Source organism: Penaeus monodon, chromosome 22 (assembly GCF_015228065.2).
Source record: "Penaeus monodon isolate SGIC_2016 chromosome 22, NSTDA_Pmon_1, whole genome shotgun sequence".
NCBI lineage: Eukaryota > Metazoa > Arthropoda > Malacostraca > Decapoda > Penaeidae > Penaeus > Penaeus monodon.
Window position 1 is genome coordinate 10656482 of NC_051407.1, and position 779 is coordinate 10657260.

Below are 779 nucleotides of genomic sequence, written 5' to 3' on the forward strand. Positions count from 1 at the left end.
GGAAAAGGTAACGAGAGGACCGTCTCTCTCATTTCCCTTCTTTCCAGGTAGTGAAGGGAAGCGGCCACGGCTGGGAGAGGTTCCGCGTGGTTCCTTCGGGCAATGGCAGCGGGTCCCTGCAGGCGGTGAAGAAGCTGGACTTCGAAGACCCAGTGCAGAGGCAGGGCTTCAAGTTCAGGGTCCAGGTCTCAGATCAGGTGAGGAGATTTTCGTATTTTGTGGATTTGTGGCTTGGAGCATACTCGGATCATCCTATTTGCCGTTAATCTTCACTGAAAAAATTATTCATATTGTTTTTGTTCGTCCTCTCTTCAGGGCGACTCCAACTGGGAGAGCAGCAAGCACGTGGACTCGGCGTGGGTGCTGATCAAGCTCTTGGACGACAACGACAACGCGCCGCAGCTCTCCACGGAACTGGTCAACCTCACGCTCCCCGAGGACGTCCCCGTCGGCCGCTCGCTCGCCACCTTCACAGCCTCCGACAGGGACCAGGTAGGGAGCGAATAAAGGTCCTTTGTGTGATGTAGAAACACACACGTATGTACATTTGCACATGTCGTCCTCCTTCATATAGCTGAATGTATCCGTTTCCTTCGCCGACGCCGGTACCAGGGCGGCAAGGGCGAGGTGCATTACGCGATAGCGCCCTCGAGCGACCCCGGGCGGCGGTTCGCCGTGGATAGTACGGGCCGCGTGCGCCTGCAGCGCGGGCTGGACCGCGAGGCGTCGCCGCACCACACCGTCCTCGTGCTGGCCATGGACCGGGGGGAGCCGCCCCG

The 779-nt window shown here is 59.2% G+C and overlaps 1 protein-coding gene across 1 annotated transcript in view; it reads left to right on the forward strand.

The window, feature by feature from the left end:
- The window catches only part of LOC119586935 (putative neural-cadherin 2), a gene marked incomplete at its 5' end in the record, with an annotated part of 72205 nt that overhangs the window by 29267 nt on the left and 42159 nt on the right, over positions 1-779 (forward strand). Inside the window, 3 exon segments of the mRNA XM_037935667.1 lie at positions 48-197; positions 316-492; positions 613-779. Coding sequence (XP_037791595.1) covers positions 48-197; positions 316-492; positions 613-779 — 494 coding nt within the window.